The following is an 18,489-nucleotide window of genomic DNA, read 5'->3' on the forward strand; positions in this document are numbered from 1 at the left end:
GCAGCAGGTCCTTAACAGTCCTACACGGCCGTGGAAGGAGCCGGTAGCTCAGATGTGGCATATTTTGATGTTATGGTTATTACAACCCAAGCACAAAAACGGAACCTGACTGAGATTCTTTGCGCATGACTTGCGGCAAGCACTGTGCCTCCACAGAGCGCCCCGAGAGCTAACAGGGAAAGCGATCCTTCCCATTACGGCTTTTACAGCATCAGGCCTGCTCCTCCTCTGATACAACAAGATGATTTGCAGTCACTTAGACAGAGTTTCTAGTAGARTAACAGGCTCCATGATGCCAGTTTCTAAAGGCAGTGCTCCATGTCAACGGAGAGAAATCTGCTGCACAAAGTGGCAGAAAGATCTCCTGGGAAAAGTATTTTTTTTTTTTTTGTTGCTGCTTTCTTAACATAAATCTCGTCTCTAAAATGATCTGATTACCACAGGCACTGAATACTTGCAGCTGTACAAGTCAACTGGGGATGGAGATGTTCTGCAGAGGACCCCACCCCCTTGCATAACCCCACGGTTGCAGCTGAACCTCGTCCTTCCACGGCACAAGGTTAAATTTCAGTGGAAAGACAACCGAATGCCCCACTTACTGCCAACAGTGTACAAACAAGAAAAACTAACAAAGGGTAATGGAACAAGCTGGATCTAAGGAGTACTTCTATTTAACTTTTGAAAACACGGATCTTCAGAATTACTGGAATTCATATGATTAACATCACGACAAGACAGACTCATATTTTGAGGGTTCTGTATTTGGGCTGGAAACTCATATTCTCAGGATTGCTAATGGAAATGCAAAATTTGGGAATGTGCCTTCATGTTAAGACTTCTGATAAGCTTTTGTTTGGTTTAATTTGACATTTTGGCTAGTTGATCAGGTCTAAATCTCATTTTTTCCTGGACTGTTCATCTGGTCCATTCTTCAGTGAGGACAACACTGGCAGTGATGTACAGAGCCGAATACRATCACACTCATTCAAATAACGTACCTCTGACAATACAGATGATGCAGTATTTTATAAAGAACAAAATACTTTGGGACAAACTGTGGCCAATTGGAACATTAATATTAGAAGTAATATGCTTAAGTGTAGCGGTCAAAATGAACACAGCGTGCTCAGTTCCAACTCAGTATTAGCAAGTGGCTACTTCAGCTGGTTCCACCCACAGTTTATTGCAGGATATTTTCCACACGGCCTCATCTTTTAAAATATAACAATGAAACCCTAATGCACCAGATCGATGCAGCTTCTGCAAGTGAATATGCCAGAGATACCACTTATTACTTGTGTCCTCATATATTTAGAGGCCTGGGCAGGAGAACTTCTGACATTTACAAAAACCATGTTGAAATCCTGGCCACAGCTGAGACTATGGCAAAACTCCCACTAACTTCAGTGGAGCTAGGATTTCATCCTTTGGCAGCCAATGGAGTAAGTGAGACAATCTTGTTCTCCAGACATTGTTTTACAAGTCCTCCCCTCCTCCAGTAACCCCCGGCTCTGATACTTGGTATGTCAAGCACTGATTGTGGCCAAGCTTCCTAACTGTYGTCAACCACAGTGGAAACAAACACGCATCAACCAAGTTATGGTGATGATCAGCAGCATACTTTTACTGTAGAAATTGCCTTCCTCATAAATATTGAAACACTTTAAACAAAATCAAAGTAAGTTCGCGTGAAGCAWCTGCAAGCTGAAAAGCAGAAGGCATTGTTTTTCACTTACTTTTGCTTGTCTCACTTTAGGGCAAACTACCACATAATACAAATCATAAGACTTTTTATTGCTGTATCCTCAATATGAAACTCACAGTCATAACACACAGCTTTACATTAATCTACACATTTATCCCTGTAAGCAAAAGTTGCTCGGAGGCAGCTAAGCCTGTTACCCAAAGACYCAGTGCAATGCAGGATGCAGACCCCAACACTCCTCCGGTTCTTCAGCACCATCCCTYGAACCCACAGTTCAGGGAGCAGTGGAAATAACGAGGTCTGGTTCCCTACAGAAAGGTGCTTCCTCACTCAATTTTCTGGTGCAACAAGGTGCAAGCACTGACTGCAGTTCTTCCTGCCAGCTGGGGCATTCAAAAATCACCATCTCCCGTGTGCATTCTCCGTTATCTAACAAGGAGCGAGCTACAGGGTACATCTGCTTGCTGCTAATCAGTAAAGGAACTTAGAAGATCTCTTGCCTCTCCCCAACCATATCTCCTCCTGCATATCCAGTATGGGAGATGSATACAGGAACCCTACTTTTGGCCGCCGAAGTTGGTGGTGGGCGTCACACGCAACGCCGGGTGACTGCCCGTGCCACGTGGCAGAGCTGCCCGCTGTTGCGCCCGGCGGCCGAGAAGGAGGCTCCAGTGCTGCAGGCACCGCAGTACGAGCTAGACCTTGTCCTGGAGGCAGAAATCGCACCAGGAGGCGCTGCCTGCACTGCCCAGAGCGGGCAGCAAACCCTCATGAGCCAACAGGATAGCTATGCTTCTTCTCCAAATTGTTTTGTTTTTAGGACGCCTTCCCTCCCCCYAAGCAGCAGCACAAGGTGGTGGGCAAGGAGCAGCAGGCTCCAGGGCAGCTGCTCCGCCATACGCAGACAAAAGCAGGGGTTTCTCCGGCAACGGGCTGCCAGGAAAGCCTGCAGGCACCCTCCCGCCCGCTGCAGCTTTCCTTTCAGCCCGGCGGCCCCAGGGCCTCGCTCCCCGGCCCCTTCCAAAGGGTTCGCAGGCAGATGCGCGGCCCAGCCCCAGCCCTGGCAGCAGGATCTTCCCTGGGCTCACTCAGCCCTGGGCAAGGACCATTTTTCCCTAAGGTCTGGAGAGTTCAAACAGAGCACGTGTATAGCAGCATGCTCTACAGATAAAGCTCCTGCTCTGGCAGCACCCTTCACTTTACCCTTTATGGGCAAACTCCTTCCTCCACTGACATCACCATGCAAGACAGGCACACAGTAGCTCATCTCCTGTCCTGCTGCCCAAAGATGGAGAACCTACAGGTTTTTATTCAGGATGGTGTGAAACCTTCCCTCAGGGTCCCTGTTCTACCCAGTCAGTCCCTTCCTCCCCAGCTTGCCCAGTCCTTCTTCCCCTCAGCAGGGCTCTTGGCTCTTCCTTTAACATAAGTATCTCCAGGGAACGCTGGGGACAAGGAGGTGACAGGATAGGTCAAATGGGTGGAAAGAGCTGTGCATTCTTGCACAAACTATACTGGCAAGACTTTGCTAGCACTTTGGTGAGTCTGAGTTGGAAACAGTTTGGCATGGGCTAGAGACTCAAGGCTGTAGAGCCATATTTCAGATGACTCTCCCCACTTCGTGTCTCCAAGTACTGCCAGCGCCTCACCGAACACAGCCGAGCCCCTGCAGAGCTCGCACCTGCCGCTSCATGCACTCAGCACCTCTGTGCACACCTGGCCCAGCACAGCACAGTGACCTGGAGCTGGCAAGGAGGACTGTGTCACCACCATGGGAGCACGAGGACCATCCACGGCCTCCTGCCCACTGCCACCCACCAGCTGCTTCCAACTTCCTTGCTTGGCTCCCTCAACAGGAACCTCTCAAACGAAAAGACCACGAGTGATTACGGGAAGCCGCTTTTGTCCCTAGGAGCTGAGCTTGTCATGGAAACCTGTGCTCCCTAGATACAGCCGACAGAAGTTGCACCCTCCTGCTGCTTGAGAAACAAGGCTGGTGCCTCTCTGCATTCATCTCTATAGCGTGTGCGTGCATGTGTCCATGTGTACGTGCATGTGTAAATTTGAGGATCAGGCCAAATTTGAGGATCAGGCCTGRGAATGAACGAGGACCTGGAATGGTAATGCCTCATCATGCTAACGAAGGGCTGCTGCAGTCAATTCGGCCATGCTTAGCTTCCGCAGTAGGTTAATACTCACAGCTTTGCTGCAACATCCCTGAAGGGTCACTGCAGTTAAACAGAGATTGAGCAGAATTCATAAATACTAGACTTCCAGCTGGTGCTCTGATGACCAAATATGCATAGGAAAAGGGGGGTGGAGGCGGTTCAGACTTTTTTTTTTCACTCCCTCTCATTCTTCTTCCTTTTTTCCCCCCTCTCCTTACAGCTAAGAGATAACTGGACTATTTTCAAACAAGCTCAGAAATAGATAAAAGTATTCACTATTGTAGGTATCCTTTTCAAACACTAAAAAAAATCTCTAAGATTCAGTGTTCTCTAAGAACTGCAATGTTTACTGCTCTGGGAGATRGATATGAAGAGCATGTTGGATTTTGAAGGAAATTTAGTGCTTTTGAAGATGATGGGTTATCTGTCCAAGAAAATGATGTCTTCTACTTACCTTCAAAATGGACAGGCTAGGACAATCGTTCCTCTAACATTTGTTTCACCCCTCTGATTTCTAACAAGTGAGAAAACACGCTTGGCAATGAAAAACTTTGTTTTCCTTACAATTGGGATTAGACCCAATAGTTTATTGCAAACATAAAATGGCAAGCTGGASTCAAAGGGAAATCCAATTCTTCCACAGCTATGGAATATACAACGGGGGCCATCGGACTCCAAAATTCTTTCGTTTTCCCCCTTAGATTATGTATGTTTCTTCTCCACTAAAGGACCAACCCTCTTCAACACAAGATCACTCCTTACAGTTTTCCAGTGCTTTGCCGCCCCGTTTTTCAGTAGTTGGGCCAGTTCCCTCGGGAGAGGCCTCCGCACACCATCTAACGGGCTGGTAGCGCTGATTCAGAAGTAGGACTGCAGCAGGGCTGTCGAACAACAAGAACCCAGCTCCCCGAGGCTGCACGGCTGCAAAGGCAGCCCAGGAAGAGCGCCAGACCCGCGGCGTGCTCCGGGCAGGGGCTCAGCACGCTAAGATACGCGGGGGCAGAGCGCCCACGAGCCCACACGGGACAGATCCAGCCGTGCRATGCACCCACCCCCAGTGCCCACGGTACACAGCACAGCTCCAGCCCCCCTCCACCGCTAGCGCCCTTAGCCCCATCGTTCGGGTGAGTAACAGAGCCGCAGTTTAAGTGATTTAGCGACAGTCACACAGTGAATCAAAGGACGTGCTGAGAGAAGAACATCCATCTTGCGGTGGCTGAACCCAGGCCAACATTTAGGCCGATCTGAACAGTGACACTATTCAACTTAAAAAGCCAAGGAGCTACAAAGACCACAAACTGGAGCATCTCAAAGAATTTCCAATTGTGTTTTCTCTTTTCTGCTGTGCAGATCCCCCAAACATCAATCCGAAAATACCCTGGGTAGTAAATACACTTGAAAAGCTTCAGGGAAATACCCTGGGTAGTAAATATATTTGAAAAGCTTCAGGGAAGGAACAGAACAAACGTCTCAAAGCAAGCAAACAAGTCTCTCTCCGTTCCTTACACCTGCCATTATTAACAACCCCGTCTAGGAAACGGCAAGAGATTTGGCTCTTAGTGAGACAAAGAGCAAAGATTTTTATCTGAAACTAGAAGTTTCGGATTAAATTAAGAAAATCATCTCTCAAGYCTGAAAACAGCTCGTGTTTTTTTTTAATGATTCTTTGATCTCTGGTTTAACTGAGGGTATCACAAGATGGGCCCCTTCCCGGGTCCATCGCCAAACCAAAGGCTGCTCTGCACAGCGGCCACRTTTTTGCCTTCTTATCGACACTGCGCTTCTTGATCGTCATGCCCTGRCTGCAAGGTAATCTCTCAGTTGTAACTACTAAAAAAGGAAGTAAAAACGTATGAAGTTTTCCTCCTGGAAAACCCTCTGCCCTTTGGGCTGAGTGTCAGGCMGGGGGTGGGGAAGCCTGGAAGTAGCTGCCCTCTGAGAAAAAACTCATAGTTGTGTGGTTTGGAAACACAGAAGAGCGCTTCAAAGGAACCGGGGTTAAGAAAATACCGCCTTCATTTTACTGCTAACCGAGCCAGTTTCTGAAACCCTGACCCAAGCCTGTACTTACTTATCACTCATTTCTGCCCTGAAACACATCCCAAGAATCTAATCACTACTGAGAGGAAGCGGCAGCACTTCTACTTCACGTAGGATGTTCTGAGCTTTCTGCAAGCCCGGCCCGAACACCTCTGTGCACAGCAGGCTTCCCACCGTACTTGCCGGGAAAACGTAGCCAAAGCACGAACATGAATTCCGTTTCTGCAATTTATCAGTGTAAATGATTCTAAAATTYGCAATCCGATTGCTCACCCCAACTCCAGAAGCAGCAGATCCGACTGGGAGTCTTCCGCACCGAACAGCCTGGCACAGCTTGCTGACCTCGGCACCGCCGAGGTACCRGCTAACGCTTCGGGCAGCTCTGCCCAGGATACCACGCTCAAACATGGACAAGATCTGATCTCAGTGACCACTGTAAACACAAACCACTCCTAAAGCCTCTGCACTCAGAAGTCTGTGCTGAAGCAAACCTACTCTGCCCGTTAAAGACACCAAATCTGCAAGATTTTGAAGCACTAATGACCTTTGGTTCCAGAAGTAACATGCATGCCAGCGTACTTCCCCTTGCCACCCCACTCCATCCTTTCTCCTCCTACCTCAGTCACTTCACAACATTACAAAGCTCTATGGCAAAACAATAAAAGCAATGCACGTAATCCTTCCTTTCAAAATTAACTGCAACCTAAACAACGCGACATAAATAAACCATCTGTGCGGGCACTCTTGAAAGCAGGGCATAGTTACCAGAGGCACAGTGCCCATAATCATGTGCACCATCGGATCCATTTTACAATCCCAGTGGTGCATTACTTAAAATAASTATCGCCCAGACAACTCCACGAGCWGCAGTAGCTACCGCACCATCAGGAGGGGAATGTCAAACCCTTGCAGAATCGTCTCCCAGTAATTCATCAGCCAGACAGAAGTTTATTGAATTCTCCTGCTTACTTTGGCAGCAGCTCAACTGTAATACTCTAACTACCACTCACAGTTTATTTTTCTCCCTCCTGCTCTCTCTGGTTACCTAGATATTTTGTTCCTAATGAAATTCCTCTGAAAACTTGATTCATCTGTAGAAAAATAAACAGGTAAATAGATTACTCTGACTATTTGCTCATGGCCATATTTCTGGCATCAAGTAGCTGCCCCAAACCCATATGCAYAGACTTAAGGGTAAATGAGTACATACCAGGGTACACTACTTAGTTCTGTATTGTCCTTCATTAAGCTTTTTCCATTAACACTTCTAAATAGTTGTCAGCCTCTGTCATATCAGTGACTGTAAGAATCATCTCTGCATGTATCATCTTTGCGAGTCCAAGTAGTACGGGTAAAAAGGAGCTTAGAGTGACTTTTCAGAAAGTTTTTTCTATGGACTGTAAATTCAGTCCATCACACTGCATTCCCCAAAGACTGATCTAGTGTAATCCCTGTGACCAGGGGTCTTCTAGCTACAGGGGAACTCAGCCAAACATATGAAAGCCAAGGCAAGTGCAGTAAATAGCATCTTTATCATAAAAAATCTATATTTTATCCTTCACATCAATACGACCAGTTTTTACAGCTCTGTAAGTAACCACTCATCAGAAAGACTCAGGAAGGCATTCGCGCTTCCCCTGCAGAGAAGCAAATGGCTATGCATGGGGACAACAAGCAGGAACGTTCTGCCAAGCGACGTAGCCAAAGGGGGGCATCTCTGGGACACCCCAGCTCCCCAAAGCAGCTGCTCTGTGGTATGAAACACCCCCGGAGAAAGAGCTGCTAATCAAAAGTCAGCCTCTTCTTCCCGCAACCCTCTGCAAGTCTTTCAAAACTAGACCAAGAATCCTGAGATCAATACAGTGGCTTGGAAAAACACTCAGAGCTGAAGGAAGCTCACCATGATCACCTCACCTCCACTTTTCTCCAGGCCACGGGGTCTGTGCTGTGGCTTACAGCAAAAAGCAACCATGTAGAAAGSGAGAGACAGGACACACATGCTAGAGCAGAGGAGTTGTCCCATCTCCTCTTCTCCAGTAACACACTGTGCAACTCTCCTGCAGGAAAAATTCAGGCAATACAAGCTATACAATGCAACATACTGAAGGCCCCAATACAGGGCATAAAAGGGATCTAATAGAGAAAACCTTCCACTGAGGTCTGTTTGATCCTAAATAGGTCAGACCACCTGAGTCTGAGATTTCTTGCAATACTTCATGTTAAAGGGAGCTGAGAGAACAGCAGTGGACATGGGAGAATAACCTGATCAGAGAAGCCTCTCTGCTCACTTCAAAGCCGGCAGGAGCAAGTTAGCTCTCTTCCAGCACACGACTCATTTGGTTGCTCGGCTCTGAAGGCTCCCAGCTCCACCTCAAATACGAAAGAAATTCTGTCTCTCTTTTCTTTTTTTTAAGATGAAGCATACAAAATAAATCTATAGCATTCATCACTCTTCTCAGCAAACCATCCTAGCTAGTGCAACCGGTTAGGCCAGATTTAAGAAAACGCTGATAATTTGTTTTCCTCGCATCGATACTCAAAATGCAAGTGAGAAAAGTCATGAAATTCCAGTAACAAAGAAATTGAACCGATTATTGCTTCTGTATTTGCAGAATAAAAATTAGGAAGGCACCCTTTATGAGAAAAGCAAATGTAGGAACAGAATAAACCTGATTATAAATAGGTTATAATCTTTCAGATAATACATGGTTAGAACAAGTATAGAATTTTCTACTTTACTGTTTCCCAACATTTTAGAAAGGGGAATTCCTTGCCACTAGAAATGCTATACTAGAACTCAAATCTCTTCTTAGGTCATAAAATACCTTCCAAGACTACAGAACAACTATATTCCCACAAAAAAAAAATGCAAATGCCAAGTTAGCACAGGTTCCAGCTGTAGGCAAGATAGCATATACACAAAAGTTGCCTCAYCTAGCTATTTGTTTATATGTAGGACCCGTATCAAAGTCAACTGCTTTTAAATTAGTCAATGGCACAGTGAACAAAGGAAAGACAAAACCATGGATGCAATGAGGACTCTCCTCAGACCCAGAGCACACGCTGAAAGTTTCATGGCGTTGACTCTCTCCAAGAAACCTCACAAATCAAATTAAATCTGGAGTAAGCAGACATCATGCTCATAAGAAGGCTAAATTTGTCCTTAGACTTCACTCATTTCCACTTCCTACAACCAGAAGGCATTGTAAGTAATCCTATAAGAAAAGGTTTTGATGCAGCCACAACTATTCAAAGCCAAGACAAAACCCAATGCAGCAAGAGCTCTCTGCAATGCTGTCTCATGCATCTTCATTCAGTATAAAGCACAAGGCTGAGCCGCATTCCAAAAATACACATGCTAACCCCACGCCAAGTGAGATCAAACAAGGGAGGTCCCACCAAATATGCCTTGTCTGCTGCAACAGAACAATTTAAACCCTGATCTCATCCCTCTTCCCCACYAGTTACAAGATGTCTCACCACCCACTGGAGCTCACACATCCCAAAAGGGCTGATTTCTTCATTTGTGCTAGCAATGTTCGTCAGCACAGAGTGTCTCTTCCCCTGAGGACAGCAGACTATGTTCACAGAAGACAGAAATGAATCTCTTTTCAATGAAAAGAATTCATTTGTTTTAGAAATGTCGCATGGACCACATTAGGTGTTTCTAYCCACTGCAAGTGCAAGCACAGTAGTGAAGACTACTATGTCTGAAGTGAAAAAAAATCAAAAGTGACATGAAGGGCAGCACACAGTTACAGAAGAAGGTAAATGTACAGCAACCCTCGGTAGAAGAAATCTTAAGCAATACATAGAGGCAGATGCAACACTCCTTCTCTGTATTATCTCATACTTGCCATATCTCTTGGACCTCCAGGCTGCTGCCTTAAAGACAGAGCTTCTACACACATTTTAAGCTGATTGTAGTGCATGATAGGACAGGACTCAAGGGAATTTAATAAGGGATGTCTATACACATATATGAAGCCAGTCAGAGACTTCAAAAGCACTCCATGGAAAAAGCAACACTGGTGGGAATAAAATCAGGGCAACAAGTGAATCCTTTCAAAAAAAGCCACCTGTGATCAACACTGCTCCTATAGACACCAAAGTGGAGTCTCACTGCTTTGGCAGAAGCAGCTTCCAGGAAGTCAAGTTCGTTTCTTCCTAGTTAAAAGAAGCTTCACATTCACCTTATTAAAAGCATACAGGTTTTCCCTTCTTCCGTTTCTTCCTTCAAAAAATCTCAGAGTACTTCCCAAACTTGCAGTAACCTATCTTAAAGGTCAGAAAGGAATTACAGCGTACCTTACAGCTGCACAGTACGTGATGAGCAAAGACGCCATCTTACACAAGGTCAAACGACAAGTTCGTTGCAGGGCCAGGAGTCCCTGCCTCAGTCTCCTACCCTGGCAYGTACATAATGTTGCCCTCCGGCAGTAAGTACCTCTAACGCAGCAGTGCCTCGGTAGGACCGATGTCCCCCCTGCTCCTGAAATACTCCAAATCAGCCAACTTTCTAACCACCACTGTTCCTCACACAGTACAAGTGTTGCAAAGTTGWTGATTGTAAGCGACTAGGTCTAAAAAGAAGGAAAAAAAAAAAAGCAGTGAAGTATTAGAAGGACAAATGTCCTTTCCATTTTGTGGTGTTACTGCAGGAACAAGAGTTTGGCTGGGCCTGCTGCAAATGCTGCCAGTGAGAGAGGATCCTGGGAGGAGCAAAGAAACCATCATTCTCCTACTCCATATGTTTCATGTACGCCAAAAAGCAGCACATTTGGTCTGCAGCCGCTGCTTGCTTCAAACCAAGGCATTCCTTCCAGAGCACAGGGCAAGCACTGGTGCCCAGAAACAGCTTTACAACAACTTCTCATTAAATAAATAAAACAAGAATGAGGATGTCAGTACACGACACTGACGCATCTCCACCAGCGGCAGGTGTCAGCACAACTGTGCAAGGACAAGACGATTCGGCRTCATTTCAAGCACCTCCAACGAAGCAAAACAAATGAAAGCTGAGTTGGAGCTGACAAGTTCTCTTCTGTAAAGCCTCTGTCAAGACGAAGAAAATCATGATTTCAACAGAATTAAAGTAGTAATAACTGATAGCAGAACTGGTCTAATTAATTCACTTAGATCATTATAACTTCAAAACTACAAGCAGTCCCTGAAAAAACATGTTTTTGCTCAGAACAACGGGACAGAGCCACAGCATGATCAACACCGCGCTGCTTCGCTTGGCGTTCAGCAGAAGCTCTTCGTGGACTCATCCAAGCCTCCTGAACTGGTTTACCAAGCCTCTTCACACTTCAGTTAGTAGGATTAAAGRAATCTTCAAAACCAACAAAATTTCYGTTAGCCTATCCTCCCCACCACCAAGAGCGCTCCACCAGTTACAACAGCAAGACCAATGCCTCTTTTTTGGCCTGTGGGAAATGTGTTGGCGATGTTTAGACATTTTTACTGGGGAGAGTTTCATCATCAGACTAGCCAAAAAATAATCCCTTCTTTTACATGTAGAGTGAAGGAAAAACCAGGACAACTTCTAGATGTAGCTCTCTGAGAAAAAAGATCAAAATGGAGGTGATGGCAATAAAGTCTTGAAATAAGCCAAACTAAACTGGACAAGCACTCAGGAACAAGCCAGACAAAACTCTCCCGCTCACGGTCAGTGAAGTAGAAGATTTTGCCCCTTGTTCTTTAAAGTTTCTGTTTTGCTTTAGGTGTGACCTGGGGGATGACAGTGGTCATTTCGAGCAGAGGAGAGGTTGGTCTCAAGCTTTCGTAACCAAATCTGCAGAAGTTACTGACAGTACGGTAATGCTTCCCCCAGACAGGCTCTGAATTCACACCGGGAGACGACCAGACCTGCCCAGCCGCAAAGGCACGCAGTACAAGAACAAGYGTTTCAATGGAAGCAAAGCACCCAGTTTTCCTCCATTTGCACACAGCATTTCCAAGCTCAGAGGCAAGTGCCCTGCTAGGAAGGCCTGCTTTCCTTGGCCAGTAAAGGAAAGGACAAAATGGTGCTTATTCTTAACTTCAGTCTAGTCTCCAGACCAAAACTTTCCATGGATGAAGACTGGCTGACAACACATATAACCGTGTTGCAATTATGTTAAATTTAAAAACAGAAACATCATTTCAAACCACRCACACACACACCCGCCAGATGGAAAGCATAAACCTGCCGTCTGAGACGACCAACAAGAGGATCTGCAACAAACCAAACACAGCAGAAAGCATTCCTGTCATCAGCTGCAGCTTCCCATGCACTCTGCAAACGCCAGCACGCGGCCTCCCGTGAGCTTTCATCATGAAACAGCATGTCATTGCGGGGTCTCTCCTTTTGGAGACCACGGAAAACACAAGMCAGCTTCTAGCAGGAAAAACTAACTTTTGCTTGTGAATTGTTATTCCACATCAGACCAGGAGATTTTGCCATGCTGCGGAAGCAGGCTGGGGGAGCAGGAGGAAATAATAATAATACTCACAGTATCAGGCTGCTCTGCACTAACATTGCACCCTTAAAGCGGGGCTCTGGGCAGCCGCTGCACAGCGCGGAGGGGCCCTGGCGGTGCCAGGCCCCAGGGCAGCAGWCCCCAGGGACGGCCAAAGCCCCACCCCGAGCATCAGCCTCCCATCCAGAAACACTAACGCTGATGCAAGAGGAAAACTTTTCCTTCCTGTTTCATTCTTGGGGGCTAACGTAAAGGGAGAGAAATAAAAAACAAAAACAAAAACATGAACCACCGCTCATCTACATCTGAAAGCAATAATCCATTTTCCATTTTACTTTATTAAAAAAAAATTTGCTATGCTTCCATCACATCTAGAAAAAATACTGCCTGGTGACTAAAAATTAACAAAAGGAAACAATTAAAAAAGAAAACAAAAAAAACCCAACCCTGAAGTCCAGAATCCAAACACATTTTCTTAATAAGAAAAACAAATTCAAGGATGGACAAAAAACATCCAGATAATCACAGAAGCAAAACGTTGGTCCTCAAGTGAATATATTGCAAATTTTTCCAAGGGGCGTCAGCAGCTCTGGAATACCGAGTGTCTAAATGCCAACCCCTAATGAATTCAGTCCGCTGATGATTGCACTGTTTTCTAAAGAACTTGGCAAGATGTTCAGCGTTATTTGTGAAGAAGGAAAAAATACAGAATAGAATTCARTCACTTAATATTCTTTCTTCCAATAACTTAAGAAGCAACTATGGTCTATCAAGATAAGTAAAGAAATACTTCCATGTGAAGTAAAAGCTTTACATAGGAAGGCCTGATGTGAAGAACCACCAAATCTACACATTTGGAGCCAAACCTCTTACATGAAACATTCGGAGATAAGGCTGTTTTTGAGAAAAACGTGCTAGATCCTTCAGTTTTTACTAGTCTCAAGAARAAATATCTCCCTCCCTCTCCAGAGCCAGAATTATTACTCAGAACCACATCCCCCAAACCAGGCAGTTTCCGGTGAGCAGCGATGCTGACAAAGTACAGGTTTGAAAATGACCTTACACAGAATTTAGGAGTCAGGGGGTTTCACCTTTCACACTCACCTCTATTCGTGTGTCTTTCATACAGACTTCAATTAGTTCAATAAGTCTTGACACATTATTTTTTCATTAATCTGTTCAATCACTTTCTGAAATATGTAAACTCCCAGTACTAACACCAYTCTTTGCACCCAAAACCACCTCCTTACCAACTGAGCCTACCTCATCTGGAAAATAACCAGTCAGTAATACTGTTGTTTCACTCGATAGATGTTCTTATGCTGAGATTACCAACACTGTCACTGTGTTCTGACATTTCATTTCCATTCATGGAAATTAGGTCTCTAATTTCCTTAGGCTACTTGAAAGATTTGGCTCTGATTTGAAGGAGGTTATTCCAGGGTTGTTTTCCAGCTCTGCTGGGGCATGCACTTGCACTCCTTTTCACTCATCTTTGGCCTTGCTGCCCGTCTTTGCAATGGAAAGGGGCAGTAATTTTCCCCAGACCAGTTTGTCATCAATGCTGCAGAAATGAAAATGGAGGTAGAAAGACATACTTCAGCACAGAGATGCAGACCCAGATTGCACCAAATTCACAGTCTCTCTTACAAACCAGGGCTGACAGCAGAACTTCTGCTTCATGGTTCAACTGCTGATCAATTTTTAAAGACCGATTTTGCTGAACTGCTCAGCAATGGAGCAGCTGAAATCTTTATGATGGCATGAGTTTGTCTTCACCATTAAAAAAAAAAAAAAAGTCTCTTCTTCAGTTCCAGCCTCCTTCCAATTGTTCTGAGCCAAAAGTTTCACAAAGAGTATGGAAAAGCCAACCACATGACACCTTAAAATAGAGCTCAGGGCTCTTAATTATGCAAGAGAATAATTCCTTAACAATAATTGCCATATCAGTTAGCTAGAAATGACTCAGGATTTTGCAACACTATTCTGGCACAGTAAATCTCAGAAACAGGTGTAAAGCAGTAAGTAGGGGAGAGAAAGCGTTAGTGCACGTGCACACGCAGATATGCACGTATGCGTATGCCTTTTTCAAACAGTGGGAACAAGGAGCCAMACAGTAGAGCAATGATGATGGTGGACTAAGAAGCCAGCAAAACACATCTGAAACGAGGAAAACGCTGGACCCAAAGAACAAACTTGACAGGTACCGTAACTATTAGTTTTGGCAGAAAGAGATTYTACAATAGATATGAGAATAAAAGCACAATACAAGATAGGAAGTAACTGACTGCCCCGAGTCTCTTACTCGGTACTTCAACTAGCCAAACTAGTTGCTGCAGAACGACGCTAGCATTGCTAAAGCTAGACCCCGGCCCCCGGAGCYGCGGGAAGGACACGTTCAGCCGGTGTCGCAAAACGCGCGCGCTTCGCGGCTGCCGGGCGAGCGCGGGACGGACGTTCGTGTCGGCACAAACGCTTGAGTGCGAACGGACACAGGAGGAAAGAACCAAATGGAAAGTCAGATCACCACCGACATGCAAAAGCTCGAGAAAACCCAGGGAATCCGCGAGGATTTTGGCYGCAGCGAGCGCGCAGCCCCGGCAGCCCCGCGCCGGGAGGCGCCGGGCCAGTCTCGGCTCGCGTTCAGAGGGCAGCCAGGTCYGGAGCGCCCAGCGCCAGCAAGGATATCTGCAGCAACGCAGAAGAACCCGTTTCCATAGCGAGGCTTTTCACCAGAGCATTACATTTTTCATGCTCTTTAATACCRGCATCAGGGTCAGCCTTCTCGAAGCCGGCGCTGAGGCAGCTCCAGAGGCCGCCTCGCGCTCAGCGCGGCCCATTTTGTTCCACTCCGTGCCCACAAGAAACACGACAAATTTACCGAAGCTTTTCTAGAGGGAGGAAAACGCTGTCTCCAGGAAGAGAGGAACATGCACAACCGGAGCCCCTTCAGCAGGTTACCCTCGTCTGTCAGAGGCGTTTTGAACACGTGCCTGACCCGTACCTTCAAACTGTGCTTTGCCCCATGAGATGCTGCTGGRACCAGACAAGCTCTGGGGAGCTAAATTTAGGCAGCAGAAATACGTATTTTCAAAACTTGTCCTGCTTTTTGCAGGGGCAATAGCCAGGAACAGGATCAGCGTTCCTCRGAGAGCGAACGGCAAGCACACACGGAAGCTCCCTTTCCCTTTCGCACCTTCGCCTGCCCCCTCTAAGGTAAGAGCAGACATCAGCACGTGCCGGGAAGGCGCCCGTCTCGTCAGCCAGCAAGGCAGTGCTTTCCGAGGGGTGCAGACCGGCTGCGCCAGGCACTTCAAAAATACGGGCTACGCCAACACCCTTCCAGCCCATCTCTGCCCGTCGCCACGGAAGAAATAAGCGTCCCCAGAAGCAGGAATCTGCAAAAGCTTTTTGGTGACACTTGCATCTGCTGACGCAGTAAGAAACCATCAGCACAGACTCTACTCAGGACGTGCAGGCACAAACTCAGCCTTTATCGGTAACTACCCTAATCTGCGCAGAGCGGGAAAAGCCCAGCCGCAGGTCCAGTTAAAACCACACAACACGCGGTTCTGCGGACTAACAAGCCTGCCTGCTCAGAGGTCCCCTCCAGCCCTAAACCCTGYGCAAAGGGAGAGGCTTGGAATAAAGCCCCGCGAGATCCCTTCGTGCCGGAGGGGCCTCCTGGAGCATGCGATCCCCGCCGTGCCCTCCCTCCCCAGAGCACCGCTTGGGATCAGGCGCCAGCGACACGCGGCTGTGCGAGGCAGCAAGGAAAAGCTGCGGTAACGGTGAACAAGCTGAAGAAGCAATTCCCGGCAGGGGCTGCGGACAATAGACAATCAAAGAAAAAACCCGGGCATCACTAGAAGTGCTGTAACGAGGGAAGAACGCAAAGAAAGTGTAATCACGTTTTACTCGCTATTGACTTCCCTTCCGGCCACTCCTGTCTGTGGAAAAAGCTGTTACCAGAATCAAGAGACAAAACTTTCACTGCTGTTTTTTTCTATACAAGCAGCATGTAGATATTTGATCCAGTTGTAACCAGAAAACTTGCCCTCATTTATCCTGATTTCCAGTGTCACTGTTTTTCTTGGAAGCATTTCTAGTTGTAGTTAACTAGCTTAATTCTCTTATTACAACTATAAAGAATAGATTTGTTTTTTATTGAGTGCTTCATAGGMTCTCCTAAGAAAACATGCAATGAAAAAACACTGAAAGTATAACCAGGGCCAGGCACACCAGAGGAGGACACACTGAAAGCTTCCACATTTATTCCTATCAACATCTTTCAATGTATATCATCCTTTGCTTCAACTGAAACTTAAAGCTTTTCTGGAGGACAGTGGGAGAACTTCTAAGTGCTAGAAGAATTACAGGATTTGGTCCTCAGGATAAAAAAAAAAAAAAAAAAAAAAAAAAAAAAAACAGAAAAGAATCTCTTTGAAGCAATGCCTTCACCTATACACATTTTTTCCACCTGCCAAGTTTCACTGTATTGTTGCACAGTGTCTCCAAGCTGGTCTTTTGGCTACTGTATGGTATAACCAACCTTCTACCTCTGCACACCAGCTCCCAAAGAGTCTGTCACCTTCCGCGGTAGAGAGAAGATGCCTAGTACAGTGAAAAGTATTTCACTGGGTTTAAACTGGAGTTTAGAAARCTAAAAATGCCTCAAGCTCTTGCGTCGTGGAATCTGAGGCTCTCTTCAGACTTTGTAAGTGCACCAAATTAAGCAGCCAGTCCAACCTCAAGAGTACKAAGTTATTTTTCCAATGAGTAAATAAAAAGCGAGGTGTGTTTGGTACCTGTGCAAACTGATGCCACCACCACCTTTCTTAAAGGTTTGACTCGGAGAATACCCAGCTTCTGCTCAAGGTTTTCAATGCATTTCTCTACCTCTCTCTTCCTACACTCTGCCCTTGCACAGAGCTGAAAAAAACTTCAGGCAAGCATGGATAATACCTAGAAGAAACTTTATCACTTTGCCCTCAAAATACAGGCTTAATTTTACAGTGGATGATTTCTTCTTCTGGGTAGTCTCATGAAGGAAGAAAAGGACTAAATCCACCTAGAAACACCTAGAATCCACCCAGATTTGCCCTCACTGTTTCTAACAGTCCTTTCACATCTCCAGCTACTTAGGCTGTGAAACTTTTAGATTCCTAGATTATTCCTGACCTCTTTCCATCAATTGCTTTCACAGATCCACCAATACATTTTCACATGCCAATCACAGCAGGGAGTCAGCTACCAGCTCCAGCAATATCACTTGCCACAACATCCCCTAAAACAGAGATTCTCAAAATGGTACAGTGAAAGTGTGTGTGKGGGGGGGAAACCTCCCTTACCCTACTTTTCTATTTCACAACTTAAAATTCCAGTCTGAATGTAAAATAAACTCTTCCAAGAAGTAAGCAGTCAGATCTCCAACAGGGGTCACGCTCTCCACAAAACTGACACCACTGATTATGCAACTGGCATTACTGCGAAAAGCAAGATCAACACGGTGCAATCACATAGAAGAAATTGTTCAGTGAGAGTCACAGAAGAGGAAGRAAAGTCAGCAGCTGTCAAAATAAAGCACCAAAACAAAGCCCAAGTACTGCAGGACTTCCTTTACGATTAAGAGCAGCAATCCACTCTAATGAAGTAGACTCTTATCCTAGATAGTCCTGAAGTCTTGGCAAATTGCAGGCACGGGCATCTGTACCTAGTTACAGATACCAGCCTTGTGAATCAGATTTGAGTAAGCATTTCAGCGGTCATGGAGAAAGGCTACCACTGATCTGATCACCTGTCATCCCTGGTTTTGACTTTTATACTGCTTTTTTTTAATTCCAAAAAAAAATCTCATCCTGGCCATTTATTTGGGGGCATTTCAGCCTATATCAGCACCTTGAGCACCACAGTTAGAAATTTCATCTAAATTAATCAGCCCTAATTATTTCCTCAGTAAATTCTACTCTGAGGGAGTAGCTGCAATCAATCCATGCTTTCAGGAAAGTTTTTTTTTTTGTTCTTGGTGTGCACCCAATGTTTTTATGTGGTGTTGTAGTAACAACAGCAGCACATTAGCACAACACAAATCTGCACAAACAGAATGAAAAAA

The 18,489-nt window shown here is 45.7% G+C and overlaps 1 protein-coding gene across 1 annotated transcript in view; it reads left to right on the forward strand.

Annotated features, from left to right (window-relative positions):
- The first annotated feature begins 3,805 nt into the window (after positions 1-3,805).
- The window catches only part of THUMPD3 (THUMP domain 3 tRNA guanosine methyltransferase), a 112,482-nt gene continuing 97,798 nt past the window's right edge, over positions 3,806-18,489 (forward strand). The window contains exons 1-2 of the mRNA XM_085308912.1: positions 3,806-3,825; positions 11,640-11,733. Of these exons, the coding sequence (XP_085165038.1) occupies positions 3,806-3,825; positions 11,640-11,733 (114 nt within the window). The remainder of the gene's footprint in view (positions 3,826-11,639; positions 11,734-18,489) is intronic.

The sequence above is a fragment of the Rhea americana genome, unplaced genomic scaffold (genome assembly GCF_003343005.1).
Source record: "Rhea americana isolate MKP2758 unplaced genomic scaffold, rheAme1 scaffold_286, whole genome shotgun sequence".
In the NCBI taxonomy this organism is placed as follows: Eukaryota; Metazoa; Chordata; class Aves; order Rheiformes; family Rheidae; genus Rhea; species Rhea americana.